The sequence below is a fragment of the Eptatretus burgeri genome, unplaced genomic scaffold (assembly GCF_056783735.1).
Source record: "Eptatretus burgeri isolate ZD-2024b unplaced genomic scaffold, Ebu_testis_v1 Ebu_testis_scaffold_167, whole genome shotgun sequence".
In the NCBI taxonomy this organism is placed as follows: Eukaryota; Metazoa; Chordata; class Myxini; order Myxiniformes; family Myxinidae; genus Eptatretus; species Eptatretus burgeri.
The window spans coordinates 25,001-46,262 of NW_028222117.1; the positions used below are offsets into that span (position 1 = coordinate 25,001).

Here is a 21,262-nt window from a genome sequence, read left to right on the forward strand (position 1 = left end):
TCGAATCCTTCAAGGTCACCAGAAAGTTCTCCATGGTGAACCTGCTGTTTCTTCGACTGAAATTATTTTCCCTGCAGTGTCTGAAATGAGTTTTGGTTTTGGAAATAACTCTCCCCTGATAACCTCGAAAGTACACGACTCCATCAGGGGGGTCCGTCTCTGGGCGGTGTTCAGCATGACCACTCCGAGGTGAAGGCTGCATTTTAAAGTTTTATCAGATTTAACTCAGACAAAGGAACACACGTTCACATACACTGATGCGCCAAAACATTATGACCACCTGCCGAATATTCTGCTGGTCCTCCATGTGCCGCCGAGGCATGGACTCTACTCGACCCTTGAAGGTGTCCTGTGGTATCTGGCACCAAAACATAAGCAGCAGATCCTTCAAGTCCTCTAAGTTGTGAGGTGGAGCCGCCGTGGATCGGACTTGTCGGTGCAGCACAATCGGATTGAGATCTGGATAATTTGGAGGCCAGGGCAACACCGTGAACACTTTATCATGTTCCTCAAACCATTCCCGAACAATGTGTGCAGTGTGGCAGGGCGCATTATCCTGCTGAAAGAGGCCACTGCCATCAGGGAATACGATTGCCATGAAGGGGTGTACCTGGTCTGCAATGATGTTTAGGGAGGTGACAAGTGTCAAATTGACATCCACATGAAAGGCAGGACCCAGGGTTTCCCACAGAACATTGCCCAGAGCATCACATTCCCTCCACCGGCTTGTCGACTCAAACAGAGCCAACGGAAATCTGACGCAACAAACCCAGACAGTGTATAATCCGCAGAGACCCACAGGCTTCATGTGTTCGGCCCACCAGAAAACAAAGACGGCGGCCATATTTTGGCCGGGTGCCATGCTGGAGTCAAGCAACCAATGTGGGTGTGGTCCGGCAGTTGTCCAACCAATGGGTGCACATTTCAAAAATCGACCCCAAACAACAGCAACGTGGAGCTCTTGTCGACCTGTGACATGTCACACGTAAAAATCAAAAACATCAGCAGATTTCATATTGAGGAATCTAATCCTAATTTAGAAATTTAAAGTGGAACACCAGGAAGTGTTGAAACCCGAATTCTAACTAATTTTTCCCCTGCTGCTTCCGGGGCACTCACTGCCAACCGTCGGAGCAGTAAGGGCCTGTCCATCACATCGAATGTTGCCAGATTTGGGTTTCAACATTAGGCCAGGGTAGGGATGTTAAATTGCCGATCATGCCGATGACGTGTGTGCACACGTACACAGCCATCCACGTGATCTAAAAGAAAACAAGACTCATCGGACCAGGCGATCTTCTTTCACTGCTTCAAGGTCCAGTTCCGACGCTTGCGTGCCCATTGTGGGCGATTTCGATGGTGGACAGGGGTCATCATTGGCACTCTGACCGGTTTGTGGCTACGCAGCCCCATGCGCAGCAGGGTGCGATGCACTGTGGATTGTGACACATTCCTCCCGTGACCACCATTAAAATTTTCTGTGACTTGTGCCACAGTACACCTTCTGTCTGTTCGGACGAGAAGGGATAGGCTTCGTTGCCCTCACGCATCGATGAGCCTTGGGTGCCCAACACCCTGTCGCCGGTTTGTGGTTTTTCCCTTCTTGGAACACTGTCGGTAGGTACTCACCACTACTGACCGGGAGCACCCCACAAGCCTTGCCGTTACAGAGATGCTCTGTCCCAGTCGTCTGGCCACAACAATTTTGCTGTTGTCAAAGTCGCTCAGGTCTTCACTCCTGCCCATTTCTCCTGCATCCAACATATCAACTTCAAGAACTGACTGTTCACTTTCTGCCTCATATATCCCACCCCTTGAGAGGTGCCATTGTAACAAGATAATCAATGTTATTTACTTCACCTGTCAGTGGTCATAATGTTTTGGCTAATCAGTGTATGCACTTTGTTTACTTTATCACCGAAACATTGTCTTGAATGTCAATTTGTAGTTATATTTTCAAAAACTACAATGGCTGAGATAAAAAGTCAACGACGTGGCTGTCTACTGTCTCGCCATGACGTACGAACATAGTTTCAAAGGGCAACTGCTAGCTTGGCACCGTGGGGCCCAACGTAGGTCATGAACTTTGTATGTCGATCGATGTATTGTTGGTTGTGTTTTGACGAGGGACGACGTGGATTGTAGAGTGACAATGTGAGTATTTTTGCCAGGTATCACCATGGCTTGCAAACGAACAACGAAGCAGCTTGGAGAGCTGTCATTAAAAATATAAATTACTAATCTTGATGAGCCTGTCAAATGTTGCCTGGTCATACCCCAGTGTAAGAGACTTAGGTGTCTGTGAATGACCCTTGGAAACAAGGTAAACTATATCCTGTCAAATTGATATCACCTTCACATCGGCATCATGATCTGCCTTTCCAAAGTTCATCATTGCAGGATCATCGAACAGTCCAACACTCCAGGCCATGAGATTGTACAACTCTGGTAGTCTAGGAACCAAATCTCATACAAGGCCTAGAAATATGAAAACGTAGCCCATCTTGTACTTATTTGGTTTGACTCTTTTTCCAGCTTGGGACATACCTAAGGAACATATCCAGGCATGTTGTAGTCCTGGATTGTGGTATAAGTCTTTTGCTGTGAGGGTGGAAACATACCAGGGGTAGGTTGCAATTTAACTTGTTTTGTGAAAGCAAGTTTTCGGATTTCTAGTGTTTTAGTGTATGTTTAGGATGCCAGAAATGGCTAATATAATATCAGTTATTAGCAAAAACTGATTTTATACATTTTCAATGGCTCTACAAAATTTGTTATGTTCAAATAAACGAGAAAACAGGGTTACCAAAGTTATTTTTGGGATAAAAAGAGATGCGAAACCATCAAAATTGGATCCCCTTTTATTTTATCTTCTGAGACATGTGCATAAAAAAGATTCAATGCTATATGAATCAATGTTATTGTTCTTAGTTATTGGATAAGTTTGCATGAATTTTACAGATATATAGGAAACATTTTCAGTTATCCATAGAATGAGAGATTGGAACATGGAACAGCTCAGTACAGGTAGAGGTTTTGAATAAAATCAAAGTCAATCCCATGAGACTCAAGAATTTCTGGTTTTGCTCACAATTATTCATCAGTGTCAGAGTCATCAGTGGAATATACTTGGGTTTGGATGTTTTGACATTGTTCATCGGCCACACAAAAACAAGCTTCTGTACAGATTAAGCCATTTGCTTTGCATCGGCACAAGTCATTCTGCCTACATGCAGACTTTTTGCATTTGCATGAAATGAGCTCGAGAACGGCAGTTGGTGCAGGTGCTTTTGACATGAGAAGTAGTTTTAGTATGCCACTGACAAGCTCCCAACCGTGTCCAGCAGGTGATGGCAAGTTCTCAATGTTACAGAGTGATTTCTTCCAAATATATGCTTGAAAATTGGCCCTCTCAATATGATGCCCAAGACTGTTTGATGTTGGTGGCAAGTTCTCATTTTGTTTCTGCTTTTGGCAGAATAGGAAATATCTAGTATCATCAGCTGTACTGTAACCATTTTTGAAATACAGTGCACAAACCAACTTTTCACATGAAGCTTGACACAATGAAGACAGATTGAGATTCTCTCCAAGTATAGAGACAAACATTGTTGATGCTCATCAGATGCCTTGAGCAAATTAAATCCTTTTTTCTTGCCAATTCCAGAGAAGGCACTGGTGCTGTCACATCCAGTCAATACGTGAAATCCAGGAAGAGCAGCACACATGGATGGACCAAGATGATTTGCTATTGTATGTATTGGCAAGTAGCATAGCTTGTCTTTTGTACCAGTTTTGAACCACAGTTCAGGACAATGCATGGATGAAAAGAAGTAGGCACTTAATACTGCCACATCTGTATCTGGTGATTGTATAACCACTCTGTCATGATCCTGAGAGGCATGAAAGGCACGCAACATCATGCGTGTTTCTGCCTCTTCATGATCAGAGTGCAGCTCATCTCGACATTCAGAATCATCTAATGTGAGCCTTACAACCCTCAGTGGATCACAGAATCCTCCAGCAAGAACAACTAACTTGTCTGGTGGTAATGTAGCAGTACATGTGTTAGTCCACCTCTCACAAAGAAAATTTGTAAAGTTGGCCTTATTGACAGGATTACTCATGAATTTGTTCCACTGGGTTGGTATTGGAGTGTTTTCTCCAGCAATTTTTATTTCCAATGATGAGGATGATCCCCGTTTCAAACGTGTCTGCCCTTTGATCAAATCCTTCTAATCATATAGGTCAAAGACTATGTCAATTCGATTGGTTCAGTGCTTTTTGGTTCAGTGCTTTTGTAAATGCTTCCCAATATTTATCTGCCAAAGCACCGAATGTTGTCACTCCAACAACCTTGATCATTTTCACCATTGCCATGGCATCTATTACAAATGCAGTCATTTGTGGTGGCTCTGAAACGGGTAATCTTTGAAACTTCTCTGTGTCTGTCTCTAGTAACTCCAGTAATGCACTCTTGGTGTTTGTTCGGAGAGTTCCTTCGGAATGGGCCAAAGCAAATGGAACAGCTGACAGTTCATTTGTCAGGACATCTCTCAGATCAACATCTCTAGATTTTGCTGCTCTGACTAATCGTCCAAAAAGCTGTCTGTCTGCATTGAGAACTTGTATCTTTTCTTCTCTTGTCTTCGTTTTTGTCTTCTGATCTAAGTTAGCAAATTTTTTCAATTTCAACTGTGGTACTGGGTCCTAGAAGCTTTTAGAATGACTGTCGAGTCGTTCTTCAACAAATTTTTCCATGTGACTTTTACCAAGGTCGACTGCGTGAATTTGATTATATGTAAGGTCTTTTGGCATAGCTGCACCTGTAGCAATATTCAGAAGTGGTAAAACTTCACTGTCAGTGTCTTGTGTTAGAAAGAAAGGATTTGTCATCAGTTCTGATGAAAACACAGAGATCAGTTTCTGCACATCGGTTTCATCTCTGCAAATGAATGCGATTCTGTGAAGCTTCCTTGTGGGTCCCAATCTGATCGCTATCCTGTAAACCACACATTTCTTTTATAGCTGTTGTAATGGTTGCTCTCTCGTGACTTGTCAGGAACCATCTTTCCAGAGCACCAGGTTTATGGGTGATACCAATGATTCTTCCGTGTTTCTTTGAATCGAGATTCACAGACTGTTCCAGGGCCATGTCTGTCCATACCTGGCTAAACGATTGACCAGAACGATTTAGTGAATGGTTTCCATTCATTAATTATTCGTGGACTTTGGGATGTGTATCTGGCAGCTTCCTCATGTCTGTGAGGCAAATTGGAATCCACTTCGAGTAGTTGGGTCGATCCATTGCAAAAAAGTATGGCAACATGGCAGCAGTGGCAGACAAATGTGCCAGCCAGTTACCAGTTCTCTCTGATCGGATGAAGTCGACCAGAATTTTCACCATGCTTATATATGAGTTCCTGAAAGCAAAGAGATTGGATTTCAAATATCCTTCAGCTTTGAATGATTGGAATAGTGTTTGAGGCTTTTGCATCAATTTGCATACATCTTGAAATTCTTCATTTAGTGTTTCACCAACTGTCACATTTTCTCTGCAATTCAAATTTTTTTGACTGATTTCATCTATCTCTGAATCGATGAGACTCTCCTCGCAGTGGTTATGGTCCTGGAGCCATTCAGTGAATGCCTGCCACTGGAGACGTAGCATTGCTTCAAGCAGCAATTTGTGTGCTCTGACACCACGATTGTATGATTTCCCATGCAGCAGAGCAGATGCAGTGCTGGGCCCATATGTACCAGATTCTATAAGGAGATCTTCTATTCCTGAATTAGCAAAAAGCTTCCCGATGACTGCCAAGTTGTTTAAGGCAGCATGAAATCCACCAAGTCTGATCACCGTGTTACGAAACTCCTCTGCATGCCTCCACTGTAATTATTTTGCCTTGACATATATGGTCAAATCAAATGTGATGACTGTTTCATGCTGACCAAGCAAGTTCGTCATTCACTGCGCTTGTTTCATGACCGTATATACAATGCTAAACTCAGTTGGAGACCCTGGAATCATAGGACAGTACCCAACTTCTGTCAGACATGGATTAGCCTGGCATATAAGTGCATTCAAAGCACTCCAGCTGGGTGTCTGCTGCATGGCTTGATCCGATAACAAATCAAGTGTGAAGAGCTTTGTTGGGCACATTCGAACAAGAGCCCATGCAAGGTCCATGTCTGCTTGATTTTCCTGTACTGGTTGGTTGGGCTGGTACCACTCCTGTCTTATGCCATCAATTAAAAACTTAGTTGATGGTCTTTTCCCAAAAACCCCACATTCTTAAATGTGTTGTGCCTTGTCTGTCATTTTAAGACTTCGTTTTCTTATGTTGTGATCTGCATATTGTACTTTTTTAGGCTTGGGACCAAACAATCGTCTTTGATACATCACCGGAGTGGTTGAATGGGTTGTCTGTTTCCCATCCAAGGTGTGTTCCAGAAAATCATTGTTGTCTCCTGCCATTTGAATGAATGCACCAGGAACAATATTTGTTGGAATGATAATGCCATGGTGTTCTGATTGAGCTATGACCTCCCTTGCCAAACTAGTATCCACAACTTCAATGTCATCGTATGAAGCAGAATGTCCCATTCGGTTGAGTGAAGTGACAACTAGTTTGCAACCTGTGATATGCTTCATGGTCATCGCCAAACTTACATGCTTGGGCATTTTCTTTCTTCCATGTGATGCAACATGTATTATGTTTTGACATATCATAAGTATATGTCTCTCATCCACTTCGTGCATACATTGAGAGTTAAGATCTCCATAGTCATGAAGATCCATGTACCTTTCTGCAATGAGCCACCGAAGAAGCCAGTACAGACTCTGTGGAATAATTTTTTTACCTCTTTTTAAAGGTCATCAATGTCAACTGGTTTCATATCAATTCCCTGACAGTTCTGCAAATCGGCTTTGAGAATCTGTGATGCATGATACAAAATCTGCTTTGGGGTGTTTGAATCTCCCAGTTTCTTGTTTTTCAAAGCATCTGTCTCCTGACTTTTTGAGCATACTTTGGCAGATGCATTGATGACATCCTGTAATGATCTATCACTGGAATAAACAAGCTTGGGTTTTGAAGGATTTGGCTGCTGGTGAAAGACAATTGAATCTTTAAAGTGATTCTGTATTCTGCTTTTGAGCCTGTGTGATCTGTAATTATCTGCACAAATATTTTTCTCTTCTAATAGAAACTTGAACTGGCATAACAAATATGTCATAGTGAAGGCCTTTCCATCATTGATGCCAGGGGTTATTTCTGTCACAAGTTCATTGAAAGCTTCTGAGTATAGATCTTCATCAACAGATTCCTTGTAAAATTTGTAGCTCATATTTCGCTTTGCTGTGTATATGGATTTGCACACATTATGATCCTTGGCTTCTGCTGCTATCAGATCCACATCTCGGATTTTTGTGAGCATGGTGCTGTCTCCTTGTTCCTCAGCCGCATCAAGTATGTTCTGGCAAGCACTGAATGTTGCGACAGAGAACAGCTTGGTGACTTTTTTGTGGCTCTTTTTTTGGCAAAATATGCACATTGACTAGTCCATTCCAGAAGTGCAAAATCTTGATGACCTTCTTTGCTCATCATCCTGCCTGTCATTGTCTTCTACATTGGCTTCCAATGCTTGCTTGAAGGGTCTTTTCTTTTCATACCTTAGATTTTGTGCACTTGTATATTGAGCATAACAGTTTCTGTGCCAGACAATGTTGAGCTCAAACATGTTTTCTAGTTTCAGTCTATTGCTGATTTCATCCTGTCTTTGCTGCATTGCATCTTTAAACTTATTGATGCCAGTTTCTGTTGCACCACTAATAGTCTCAGAGTTATAAGTCTGGCATATCACACACTTGTTCCAGTCAGTTGTTTTCACCCGCTTTGTTGGAAGAAGGCAAAGAGTTGACTGGTCATCACTACTGCTGTGACTGTCCATCATGAGTCTATCTGAAAAACATATGATAAGTATTGATAACATGTTTTTTTTTACAAAGATGCATCTAACATTTCAATTAATTTAGCTGCATATGATATTTTGAAAAACTAGAGAATAATTAACTTATCTAATGTTGGTTGAAAATCTTAAATAACTGTACTATAGGTGTATTCCTTGTCGTGAAAGATTGTAAGTTATAAAATGTATAATTACCACTGCTATCAATATCTACATTATGGGAGATTCCATCTATTTTTGCTTTCCCGGTTTCCAGAATTATATGCTGTATTAATTAGTAGCTGAAAAAAAAACTGGGTAATCCCTTGAAAAAAAATAGATCCTTGGAAAGTAAATAGGTGCAGTATTAGTGTTGGAGATAACAGGTACGTCTTGTCTTCCAGTGATGTTTTTCACAATCTGGTCTGTGGAAATTTATCAAGACAAAATTGATTGACCACATTATATTACTCATCTTACAATAAAAATTATAAATATAGTGAAACCTCTTTTGAGAAGTCATCCAAAATGTCACAAAAGACTGACTTTAGAGAAGGGCTCTCATGAGCAGTCTGTTTTCATGTAAAAGTGCCAAGAGAGCCAAAATTAGGTGGCCTTTCAGGAGAAGGTGGTGGCTCATGAGAGTGACCTCTCGATAGGTTTCACTGTATTGGCAATACATTTTACAGATAATTATCATAAACATAAAATAAAAAGAGGATATAAGATCATTGCAATTTATATTTCAGGAGGATACAATTTCTATTTCAGGAGGATAAATCCAACTTTAGTACAATTAACCGCTAATGAATATTGTCATACAAACTTGTTTTCTGGTTGAAGTGCACATGATGAATATGGTTGTGGTTGGAAAATCATTGGAAAATGTGTGTTTTTGGTTCATGCTATTATTTTATGATATATTCACCACCATGGATACACATATATCAGCGAACACATGTATAAAAACATTAAAACTCCTAAAATTGGCTTTAGCGAAAATGCATACAATTGTCACCTCCACTTGGTATGTTTTAACCCATTTTGCAAATTACTTATACCACAATTCATGACGACAACAGGCCTGCATAGGTTGCTAAGGTATTTTTCAATCTGAATAAAAAGACAAGACAAATAAGTACTGTATGGGCTACGTCATCACGTTGGACCTGGGTATTGCTCCTGGACTATGGGGATCATACGTTGAGCAGATTTGAGTGGAAGGTCTGTGACAGTGGGTAGCCACGAACATTCCATCCTTGGTGATATTTTAATGACATTCTTCAAAATGAGTGCTGCTTAATATATCTGTCTGGTTTTATCAACATTCGGAACGATGGGCACATCATCGCGAATCGGCAAGTCCTGCGTGACATCAGCAGCTTCAGTCAGAGTCAGATCATTCTCAGCTTCATTCTTCAGTCGGAGTGGCATCGGAACATTCTTCAAAGCTGTCACCAGACTGGAAACATTCAGCACACTGTCTCCTGGTTGCATGTACAGTGCAGGCTGTGTGCTATTTTGGATGCTGACATCATCAGTTGTGGTGTGGTCAGTTAGTCAGGATATTCAAACTTACCGTGCACTTCTGGCAGAGGCACCATGTTGGCACGGAGGTCGCCAAGGTGTTAACAAAAAAATTGGACCTCGGAGCCGCGCTAGAAAATGACCTTGGAGGGCAATAATTTATACTAATTAGGTCCCTCAACGACATAAAATTGGATTGTTTCAAAGCTTTTGAAGTAACCAACGAAACTGCACAAATGAAACATGTGAAATCACATTGATTTTGGGTGAAGAAATTCAACTTTTTGAGCTTTTCATGTTTGGAGGTCATCTTGGACTTGAAATACAATATGGCGTCCATCGTTTGGACGAATTTTCCCACCAACGAACCAATAGGACCAAACATTCGTGTAATACAAGGATTTAGACGAATTTTGGGGCGTAGAATAGATTTCTGTGATTATGTGACGTCTCAACCATTTCAAATTCAGGATACTGTCTCAAAAAAAGCGAGGCGAGCGAGCAGAGTTTCGTATTCAAGTTCTGTTGCCATCAGTCGAATTTTGTCATCTGCCTCCAGAGTACAGTTCATCACGGAGATGGCGAGCGCATTCAGTCGGTCCTTGCAGCGCTGGGTGAGAAGGCGATCAGCTCCTGTGTTCTCATCTTTGAAAATTATGTCCGGGTTGTAATTGGTGGTCAAGTCCTTGAATCGAGGGGATCTTCCCCTCCGATCTTCCGCTAGCTCCCAGGGTCTTCTCGGCGACGTTAGGAATGAATTGCTTGCAGGCAAAAGGAGTGAGCTTCTGTGGGTCACGCCTTCGCATCCCAAAGCCGCGTCTGGGACCACAGGCAACTCCTGGGACCCAGAGGAACAGACTTGGCAGAAGGAGCGTGCAGAGCAGCACAGCTCGTAAACTGCCCAGCATGAGGGCCATGTGCTCCCTTCCCACCCTTCAACTACACACACATCCACAATCTATACGAGTACACCACGTCGATAAAGGTGCTTAACCACCCACGACGTCAGCAGACAGCACCTGCTAAAGTAATCGCAGGAATATCGGAAGACTTCCGCAGAGCCTCCTTCCAACGATCTATACCCTCGGGTTGTTCATGCAAAGACCATCTGCCCTCGCCTCCCGTCATCAACCGCTCGAGCAGCTCACACCCACATCTGTCATCTGCTTCTTTCACAGTTCCAACCACTCTTTTCAGCCAATCGAGCAAACAGTTCACAAATCCGGTGATGCCTCTGAATGCAGTTGCATTTGATGCCCGGACAAACTGAAAGGACATGAAAAAAGGTTTCTAATTCTACTCGACACCGTTTGCAAGTCCTGTCGGCCTCAAGCCGTCCCCTGGTCAACGTGGCCTTATTGGGTAGGTGTTGGAGCGCAATTGGAGTGCTGCGAGCATGTGCCAAATTCGGCCCAGCCTCAATTGTGAACTCTTCATCATGTTCCTCAAAACATTCTCGAACAATGTGTGTGAGCAGTGTGGCAGGGTGCATTATCCTGCTGAAAGAGGCCACTGCCATCAGGGAATACCATTGCCATGAAGGCGTGTACCTGGTCTGCAATGATGTTTAGGGAGGTGACAAGTGTCAAATTGACGTCCACATGAAAGGCCAGACCCAGGGTTTCCCAGCAGAACATTGCCCAGAGCATCACACTCCCTCCACTGGCTTGTCGTCTTCCCACAGTGCATCCTGGTGCCCTCACTTCCCGAGGTAAACGGCGCACACGTACACGGCCATCCACGTGATCTAATAGAAAACGGGACTCCGGAACAAGCGATCTTCTTCCACTGATTCAAGGTCCAGTTCCGACGCTCGCGTGCCCATTGTAGGCGCTTTCGACGGTGGACAGGGGTCATCATGTGCACTCTGATCGGTTTGCGGCTATGCAGCCCCATACGCAGCAGGGTGCGATGCACTGTGGATTGTGAAACATGCCTCTCGTGACCACCATTAAAATTTTCTGTGACTTGTGCCACAGTACACCTTCTGTCAGTTCAGACGAGAAGGGATAGGCTTCGTTGCCCTCGCGCATCGATGAGCCTTGGGCGCCCAACACCCTGTCGTCGGTTTGTGGTTTTTCCCTTCTCGAACCACTGTCGGTAGGTACTCACCACTACTGACCGGGAGCACCCCACAAGCCTTGCCGTTTCAGAGATGCTCTGTCCCAGTCGTCTGGCCATAACCATTTTGCCCTTGTCAAAGTCGCTCAGTTCTTCACTCCTGCCCATTTCTCCTGCATCCAACTCATCAACTTCAACTACTCACTGTTCACTTGCTGCCTCATATATCCCACCCCTTGAGAGGTGCCATTGTAACAAGATAATCAATGTTATTTACTTCACCTGTCAGTGTTCATAAAGTTTTGGCTCATCAGTGCATGTACTTTGTTTACTTTATCTCCGAAACATTGTCTTGAATGTCAATTTGTAATTATATTTTCAAAAACGACAACGGCTGAGATAAAAAAGTCAACGACGTGGCTGTCTACTGTCTCGCCATGACGTACAAACTTAGTTTCAAAGGGCAACTGCAAGCTTGGCACCGCGGGGCCCAACGTCGGGCATGAACTTTGTATGACGATCGATGTATTGTTGGTTGTGTTTTGACGAGGGACGACGTAGATTGTAGAGTGACAATGTGAGTATTTTTGCCAGGTATCATCATGGCTTGCAAACGAACAACGAAGCAGCTTGGAGAGCTGTCATTAAAAATATAGAATAGTAATCTTGACCCTGTCAAATGTTGCTGGGTCATACCCCAGTGCAAGAGACTTAGGTGTCTGAACGACTCTTGGAGGCAAGGTAAACTATATCCTGGCAAATTGATATCACCTTCACATCGGCATCATGATCTGCCTTTCCAAAGTTCATCATTGTCGGATCATCGAACAGTCCAACACTCCAGGCCATGAGATTGTACAACTCTGGCGATCATACGTTGAGCAGATTTGAGTGGAAGGTCTGTAACAGTGGGTGGCCACGGACATTCCATCCTTGGTGATATTTTAATGACATTCTTCAAAATGAGTGCTGCTTAATATATGTCTGTCTGGTTTCATCAACATCCGGTACGATAGGCACATCATCGCGAATCGGAAAGGCCTGCGTGACATCAGCTGCTTCAGTCGGAATGGAATCGTAACATTCTTCAAAGCTGTCACCAGACTGGAAGCATTCAGCAGACTGTCTCCTGGTTGCATGAACAGTGCAGGCTGTGTGCTATTTTGGATGCTGACATCATCAGTGGTGGTGTGGTCTGTTCGTCAGGATATTCAAACGTACCGTGCACTTCTGGCAGAAGCACCAAGTTTGGTACGGAGGTCGCCAAGGTGTTCACAAAAAAATTTGACCTTGTCGCCACACTGGAAAATGACCTTGGAGGAAAATAATTTATACTAATTACGTCCCTCAACAACGTACAATTGGAATGTTTCATAACTTTTGAAGTAAACAACGAAACTGCACAAATGAAACATGAAATCGCATTGATTTTGGGTGAAGAAATTCAACTTTTTGAGCTTTTCATGTTTGGAGGTCATCTTGGACTTGAAATACAATATGGCGTCCATCGTTTGGACGAATTTTCCCGCCATCGAACCAATAGGACCAAACATTCGCGTTATACAAGGATTTATACGATTTTTGGTGCGTCGAATCGATTTCTGTGATTATTTTCACGCCAGTGTGATGTCAACCATTTCAAATTCAGGATACTGGCTCCAAAAAAAGCGAGGCGAGGGAGCACAGTTTCGTCTTCAATTTCTGATTCCATCATTGGAATTTTGTCATCTGCTCCAGAGTACAGAAGCAGATCAGATCACTATTTGTGCCATCCTGGCAGAATAAACAAAGATTCGCATCAAAGCACATGCGCCTCTGTCTCCTCGATGGTGTTGGACTTGTTGATGAAGCATCAGCACGACTTTTCTTCTTTGTCCGATGCAATTTGTGTTGTTGAACTTCAGCTTACAAGTCTTGTGCCAACGAGCACATTTTTTGATGAAAGGTTCTGTGTCACTTTCAGCGAATGGGAATGAAGCCGACATATACCCGATCTGCCTGAACTCATCAACCTTCTTCAGGAAGCTCGTATAGGTTTCTGCAACCTTCTCAGGAGATGCAGCGAGCCGGCAGGACGCTTGAGTGCCTCGTGTGTTGTTGTTTTGCAAACGATACAAAGTTCCCAGTTTACTCTCCTACCGCCCTCTGCATCAGGGACCTGGAAAAAGTGAAGTCCACATTGAAACAATCCATCGATTATTCCCACCATGTCTCGAGGCGTGGGAGTCACAATCAAATTTTGTGAGTCTAATTGACTCTGGGAGGATTGTAATGATGGACAGATAATTACATGTTTTTCTACAATTGATTGAAGAAGAACATGATAATGTGCCATAGTCTGAGCAAAACTCCCAACAATAGGCCTGCTCTCCACACAGTGTATAAAGCACGCCCTCCTGAACCATGGTGTGCATCGCAACATAATTTCATACAAAACACCAGCCTGCTGAGTATGCTTCATCCATATGGGACTGATGAGGCCAAATGATTATCATCTCTGGACATAAATTAGCACTACTAAATAGCATGGGATCGACCTCACACCAGCACAGACAATGCCCAGCACAGACAGAATTATTTTGTCAAGGCTGTAAAGCAACATACTTAAGGGCTTCAGAATGTTTTCTGATGACTGAATCTGTCAGATATTACAGAGACAGCGAATGAATCTGATCGAGAATCGTTGTTGTATTTGTCGATGAAAAACCAACACAAAGTACGTCATTAGGTGCTCATTAGACTGTTCTCCCACCCCATTTCATCATTATATAATAATAACAACAGCAAATCTTACCTGTTCTGATGGATGACTCATCTTGGGATCATTTACTGTTCTGTAAACATCGAAAAAAAACGAGGATTTGGTTTGAAATTCTTGCAAAATTTACTTTCGTCCACCATTTTGTTCGAGATTCTTTCATCGCTCCAGCCTGGATTTGGATGAATAGCAGCACGACACGGCTGTTTCTCATAGGCTGCGGTCCCAATTGCTTTTACCTGAAGCAGCTGATTCCGGATTTCGTCAGTCATTACTTCCAGTGTCATTATATTGTGAAGTATTTGCTGTGTGGCATCTTTCCTGAAAGGATTCTCCTTGTTTTCAACAACAGTTAGAATTTCTTGGACGTTTCTTTCTCCGGTTTCAGTCCCATATTTGCTGAAGGAGTTGTTTACATCTTGCTGGTACTGGATTGTAACTCCACTTAGTTCTCTGAAAAGATTACGACTTGCCATCTTCTCATGGTAGATTATGTCCCACATTGCAACGTATTTCTTCTTCTTTGTGCTGCCTATTATCCCGAGGTGCCTTTCTTGGACCTATGTATCGTTTGCTCCAGCGCCATGTCTGCTCCAGTTGCTCTAAAATTCCCAGGTGTCCTCTTTATGGCAAATTTGCCCTCTTGGAATGCTATGTGGATCTCAGGTGCTGTTTGTGGGAGTTTGCGCATGTCCTCAAGATAGAGGGAACCCCACCTGATGTAGTTGGTTGAGTCAAAAGCCATGAAAATTGGAAGCAATGCTTGCATAGTCTGAAGATGTAAATCCCAATTTCCTTCCCTGTCACTTCTGATGAGGTTTTCCAAATGAGTCGTAAGTGTGATAAATGTGTCCTAATATTTGAAGGTTTCACTGCATTTTCCTGCTTCGTTTCTGAAGTCATCAAAAGCACAAAGTAGCTGCTGAGTTCAAACGTCTCCTGATTGGTCGAAATGGCGTCGATGAACTTGGTTGTTGACACCAATTAGACCTGCATGTTGTTTTCAACCCCAAAAAACAGATTCTTCACATCAGAAGAGGCGAAACAGTTAAATTGGTGAGAACTCATTACCCCCAGCCAAAGCCGTCGTGTGTACACAGGGTGTTTCAAAAAAAAAGGGGACGACTTGAGCAGCCTGACATTCTGTCGTTTGTGAAGCTACTGGAGGAAGAAAAAACATCAACAAAAATGTAAAAACATCGAGGGATGAAATCTCAAAAAAAGAAAAAAAAAATCCAAACAAGGCAATGATGACACCACATTACGATCCCACAACACGACACCACAATCCTCTTCTGGATTACCACGTCACGACATCTTTTGACATGTTACTGGTGTTGTCGGATTGTGATGGAAGAAGGTCAAAAGATATCGTGATGCTCAACCAGAAGAGGATTGTTGCATCGTATTGTGACATCACAATGCGGTGTCATTCTTCATTGTTATTCTTCTTCTTCATCCAATCTCCACTCATGGCTCGCAGACTTCCTCTCCTGTCGAAGTCAACGTGTGGCCCTTAATGGAATTCTCTCATCCCCTCTTCCGGTCCAGGTTGGAGTTCATCAAGGCAGTTTTCCGGGCCCAGTGCTTTTTCTGGTTTTCATCAATGATCTCTCAGATTCCCTGGAAAATCTTCTTTATCTCAAATGATCATACCTGTTGATATAACTATGATCGAACTGAATGACACGGCAAGCCGATGCGCAATGTGTGATCAAATGGAGAAGCACCCAAATTGGATCAACTCCTTGTGGTTCAGCGACGAAGCGCGTTTCCATTTGAATGGGGCTATAAACAATCACACTGTCTTCTGCGGTGCTGAGCCTCCTGAGGAGGTGGCCGAGACGTCTCTCTCAAGGGCACCAAGTCCACTAGTTTCTGTGCATCGAATGCCAGATGGGGTATGCTGGGACCGTATTGGTTCGAGTCCGCCAATGGTAAGACGGTGACAGTAAACGGCGAGTGGTTCCGCGAGATTCCACGCTGATCTCGCTCAACGAGGTTCTCCAAACCAACTCAGATTTGCATGCTTCATGCAGGATGGTACTCTACCGCACAATGCGGGTGAAACCATCGACTTGCTCCACCAGCTGTTTGCAAATCGTGCAATCAGTCTGGGCACAGCGCATGAGGGGACACTCCACAGCGCAGGTTTGAATCCACTGGATTTGTTTATTTTGGGGTGCTGCCAAAGTCAATTTATGGCGGCAAACCTCGAACCCTGGTTGTCCTGAAGCAGGAGGTGGAGGACTACCGTCTGGCGACCACTCCAGCCACTTGCGGATGAGTTGTGGAGAATTTCGGAGTCAGGATCGAAGCCTGCTTGAACAGAGGTGGAGCACACATTGAAAATCTCCATTACAAGCAGTGTCATGAGTGATTTGAAAATGGCACGGTGGATGCTTTCATCAAGGTGTCACTGAACTTGCTACCTTTTGTGATTTTTCTCCAATAAAACGTTCAAAGAGCCCACTTTTTTGGGGGAAACACCCTGAAAATGAAAACCGCCATTTAGTGTTGTTCATTGTGATGAAATCTTTACCTTAGTTCTGGGTCGACAGCAATGGAAATTGGACTTATCAACCTGTCCTCGATCAGAACCCGGCGTTGTGAACCGTCAAGTCTTGCCACCTCAATCCAACTCCGTACAAGATCGATCCAGAATATGTTTCCGTACAGGTGGTCGATCGCAAGTCAATTTGGAAAGGTGAGCCCTGGGCAAAACAGACAACCAGTAAGGGGCTATGTGTCAATAAATTATATTAAAAAAAATCGATTCCAAAGATGCCGATTGCCCACCTTTAAGTTTGTCCCATCTTTAACTCACCTGGACTTTAGTCCGGTGAGCTTATGCGATCGAGCAGCGTCCGTAGGTAAGTCAGTCAGTGGGTGAGTGAGTCTGGAAACACTTCTGTCATCATCGCTTGAACCAAACACGCGGTTTTGATCAAACTTGGCCACAAGCTTCATATCTGATGCCGAACTGAGGTGTATTGACCGTAACAAACGGGTTGAAATCAAGCCTCAAACGGGAAAAAGAAAAAAAAATCCTGCCCTAACTGCAAGCCAGAAACATAACCTGTAACCTGTAAAAACACATCACCTGCAAACAGGTATCGCTGCAATCAGCATCGAGAACGCTTCCAATTCAACCAATCACGTGACCAGATCCTGCGCAAGAACAAAATTTCTATATTTTATGACGTCATTGGCTTTTGCTCCTGACCCAGTTGAAGTTCAGGACCCGCGGTCCTGTTGTTTTTGACAATGGCCGAGTGCAGAGGAACTTGGGGTGGAGTGTAGATCTGTCTTTGGACTAATTAGCCTTAAAGGCAGCAGTGTTATCAATTTGAATTCACTGATCCTTGAACCAAAGTTCATTTCACAGGAACCGACACATCACTCTCAAATTGTTGGGAAAAAGGAACCCTGCTCGATCTTCAATGAATATGAGGGAGAAGAAAATCGATCTCTCCCTACTCGTCCAGTCTCCAGGTGGTGTCAAAAAACACTCTGTGGTTGTCTCTCTGAAATGTAATTTTCATAAGAAGAGCAATCAGGGATGGACACGAAAACAATTCACATCAAATCTTTCATCTTCTCCAATGGCCGGATCTCGGATCACAAATTTGGATGCAGACCGGGTCACTCCACCATGGACATGCTAATTAGAATCTCCCAACAATGGATGGAGACCCTCAATGTAAGACATGAGATCAGGGCCGTCTCTCTGGACAAATGCTTTTGATACAGCCTGGAATCCTGCCTTGCTCTCCAAACTCTCTGCCTATGGCATCCAAGACCAATTCCACACATGGATTACTGACTTCCTCTACTCTCAGAGCCAATGTGTGGCTCTCAACGGAATCCTTTCATCTCCTGTCCCTTTCAAGGCTGGAGTTCCCCAAGGAAGTGTTCTGGGTCCAGTCCTCTGCCTGATCTTCATCAATGATCTCTCTGACTGGAAAAATCCTCTTCTTCTATTTGCCGATGAGTCGAACCTCTGCCATGACGTCCCTCGTCCTTCAGAGAGGAAGGCTGCAGCCTCTTCCCTCTCTTCAGACCTTGACAAAAATCACAAGCTGGTCAAACACACAGAATATGTCTTTCAATCCTGACAAATCTCACGCTCTATATCTCTTCGAAAGGACTATATGGTAACCCCAACCAACCTGTGATGTTTTCTTCCCCCATTAACCCTGCCACACCTCATGCTCTGAATTGCATGTTCATGTGTTTCCTCCACTCCTCCCTTTCACACATTCTCCTGTTCCTTCATTCCCTTGCTTGTTGCGTCCGATTGTTGCCTTTTCCCCCTTTGTGTCACCTCACTCTCCATGAGCCTCGTTTCTTGTGTCGAAAAATCAATCCGCACGTACCGGTGCGAGTCGGCGTAATAAAGATACCCTGCGAAGCTCGTCAGGCTCACAAGGTGTTGAAGACCCTCCAGCCTGAGCCGATGTGGACCACCGTCTGGTTCCGTGCACTCCAACCGTTTTGCAACTGCGCACAGAACAGAGAACAAGCTCTTTGCTCGAAATCACAATGGTGTTGTGAACAATACAGTTCGAATCCAAAATATCAGAACCATCGAGTTAAAGTGACACGCTGTGACCGCCGGAACTCCGGGAAAGCAAAAGATGAGAAAGTGAGATGTTTCGGGGGTGAAAGACGAAACGGCATCGCCCCCAACAGAGTCAGCGTGAGTATGAGTCGAAGGTGAGGAATTCCGGTCGTTGCAGGTCTTCACAGACGAGCACACGCTGCTCAGAGCCATCCGTATTCACCGTCTCGATTTTCGCACCCATGCCCGACGTCCAATCGACCCAGTCCAGGCGGCTAACATGTCGATGAGAAGGATGGGCTCGTGTTAGGACGGCGCGTCCCATGTTTGCGGTCACGTGATATAAATGGTAGTTTTCGAATGTATGCAATCACGTGACGTCCGGTGAATTCACGAGTACACCTGGACAACCATGGAAACCACCGTTCGACGACTCACAAGCAATCAAAACGCCTCCTGATTGGTCTAAATGGCGTCGATAAACTTGGTTGTTGACACCAGTTAGACCTGCATGTTGTTCCCCCCCCAAAAAAAACCAGATTCTTTGCATCAGAAGAGGCGAAACGGTGTAATTGGTGAGAACTCATTACCCCAGGCAAAGCCGTCGTGTGTACACAGGGTATTTCAAAAAAAAAGTGGACGAGTTGAGCAGTCTGACATTCTGTCGTTTGTGAAGCTTCGAGAAGAAGAAAACACATCAACAAAAATGTAAAAACATCGAGGGATGAAATCTCACAAAAAAAAACAACTAAACAAGGTAATGATGACACCACATTACGATGCAACAACACGACACCACAATCCTCTTCTGGATTACCACGTCACGACATCTTTTGACATGTCACTCGTGATGTCGGATTGTGATGGAACATGGACAAAAGATATCGTGATGCTCAACCAGAAGAGGATTGTTGTGTCGTATTGTGACATCACAATGCGGTGTCATTCTTCAATGTTATTCTTCTTCTTCCACATCCAATCTCCACTCACGGCTCGCAGACTTCCTCTCCTGTCGCAGTCAACGTGTGGCCCTTAATGGAATTCTCTCATCCCCTTTTCCGGTCCAAGTTGGAGTTCAACAAGGCAGACTTCCGGGCCCGGTGCTTTTTCTGGTTTTCATCAATGATCTCTCAGATTCCCTGGAAAATCCTCTTTATCTCAACTGATCATACCTGTTGATATAACTATGACCTAACTGAATGACACGGCAAGCCGATGCGCAATGTGTGATCAAATGGAGAAGCACCCAAATTGGATCAACTCCTTGTGGTTCAGCGACGAAGCGCGTTTCCATTTGAATGGGGCTATAAAGAATTACACCATCTTCTGTGGTGCTGAGCCTCCTGAGGAGGTGGCCGAGACGTCTCTCTCAAGGGCACCAAGTCCACTAGCTTCTGTGCATCGAATGCCAGATGGGGTATGCTGGGACCGTATTGGTTCGAGTACGCCAATGGTAAAACGGTGACAGTAAACGGTGAGTGGTACCGCTCAACTACGGTCTCCAAACCAACTCAGACTTGCATGCTTCATGCAGGATGGTGCCCGACCGCACAGTGCAGGTGAAACCATCGACTTGCTCCACCAGCTGTTTGCAAATCGTGTCATCAGTCTGGGCACAGAGCATGAGGGGACACCCCACAGCCCAGGTTTGAATCCACTAGATTTGTTTATTTTGGGGTGCTGCCAAAGTCAAGTTTATGGCGGCAAACCTCAAACCCTGGCTGTCCTGAAGAAGGAGGTGGAGCACTACCGTTTGGCTACCACTGCAGGCACTTGTGGACGAGTTGTGGAGAATTTCGGAGTCAGGATCGAAGCCTGCTTGAACAGAGGTGGAGCACACATTGAAAATCTCCATTACGAGCAGTGTCATGAGTGATTTGAAAATGGCACGGTGTATGCTTTCCATCAACGTGTCACTGAACTTGCTACCTTTTGTGATTTTTCTCCAACAAAATGTTCAAAGAGCCCACTTTTTTGCGGGAAACACTCTGAAAATGAAAACCGCCATTAAGTGTTGTTCATTGTGATGAAATATTTACCTTAGTAATCTTTACCTTTACGGACATTCCATCCTTGGTGATATTTTAATGACATTCTTCAAAATGAGTGCTACTTTATATATCTATCTGGTTTTATCAACATCCGGAACGATCGGCACATCATCGCGATTCGGCAAGTCCTGGGTGACATCAGAGGCTTCAGTCGGAGTAAGATCATTCTCAGCTTCATTCTTCAGTCGGAGTCAGATCATTCTCAGCTTCATTCTTCAGTCGGAGTCAGATCATTCTCAGCTTCATTCTTCAGTCGTAGTCGAATCGTAGCATTCTTCAAAGCTGTCACCAGACTGGAAGCATTCAGCAGACTGTCTCCTGGTTGCATGAACAGTGCAGGGTGTGTGCTAT

The 21,262-nt window shown here is 44.0% G+C and overlaps 1 protein-coding gene across 7 annotated transcripts in view; it reads left to right on the forward strand.

The window, feature by feature from the left end:
* LOC147007442 (uncharacterized) overlaps positions 1-21,262 on the forward strand; it is a 65,347-nt gene that overhangs the window by 23,873 nt on the left and 20,212 nt on the right. For 3 of the 7 annotated variants that reach the window (XR_015054183.1, XR_015054184.1, XM_085867151.1), the window contains exons 2-3: positions 6,373-6,443; positions 7,414-7,472. The exons of 2 other annotated variants lie outside the window; for them this stretch is intronic. Coding sequence is in view for 1 of the 5 variants with exons in the window: in XM_085867151.1 (XP_085723277.1) it covers positions 6,373-6,443; positions 7,414-7,472 (130 nt within the window). In the remaining 4 variants the exon portion in view is untranslated. The remainder of the gene's footprint in view (positions 1-6,372; positions 6,444-7,413; positions 7,473-21,262) is intronic. 2 more of the 7 variants (XR_015054185.1, XR_015054186.1) reach the window with 1 other exon arrangement.